At 33.3% G+C, this 505-nt stretch overlaps 1 protein-coding gene across 1 annotated transcript in view; it reads left to right on the forward strand.

Moving 5' to 3' along the window:
• si (sucrase-isomaltase (alpha-glucosidase)) overlaps positions 1-505 on the forward strand; it is a gene marked incomplete in the record, with an annotated part of 58,542 nt that overhangs the window by 1,584 nt on the left and 56,453 nt on the right. The window contains 1 exon segment of the mRNA XM_024277857.2: positions 208-331. Coding sequence (XP_024133625.1) covers positions 208-331 — 124 coding nt within the window.

Raw genomic sequence — 505 nt, forward strand, 5'->3', positions numbered from 1 at the left:
TTTTTTTTTTTTTTTTTCTGGAAAAGTAAACTGAGTGAAGTATAAATGGAGAAGTGAAATTACAATTGGTCTATGAACAAGTTGCCTTTTAAAAAAATGATTTCAGGTCTGTGCTTACTTTATTCTTGAATAAAGTTGATGCTGCTAATCGTCAGTAATAAAAGTGGCATTTGCATTAATGATGTGTTTTTGTTGATCTGTTTTTAGATGGGGAAAAGGCGGTTCTCCAGTATGGAGGTGACCCTCCTGGTCCTCTTTGTGCTGATGGCTGTGACAGCTGTCACCATGATCGCTCTGTATTTCACAAGAGAGCCTAAAACTGTTGAAAATGGTAAAATAAAAACACACCAACACTCACAGCAAGAAAGACATTTTTAACCAAACAAAACAACAACTTCAACATTCAGTTTTTTGATTGGGTTGTTCACTTTTTGGTTCAATTATACCACGCAATTTTACAAAAATCCATATTTTTTGGTCAATATTGTTTTTTTTAAGTTAGTTA

Source organism: Oryzias melastigma, linkage group LG13 (assembly GCF_002922805.2).
Source record: "Oryzias melastigma strain HK-1 linkage group LG13, ASM292280v2, whole genome shotgun sequence".
NCBI lineage: Eukaryota > Metazoa > Chordata > Actinopteri > Beloniformes > Adrianichthyidae > Oryzias > Oryzias melastigma.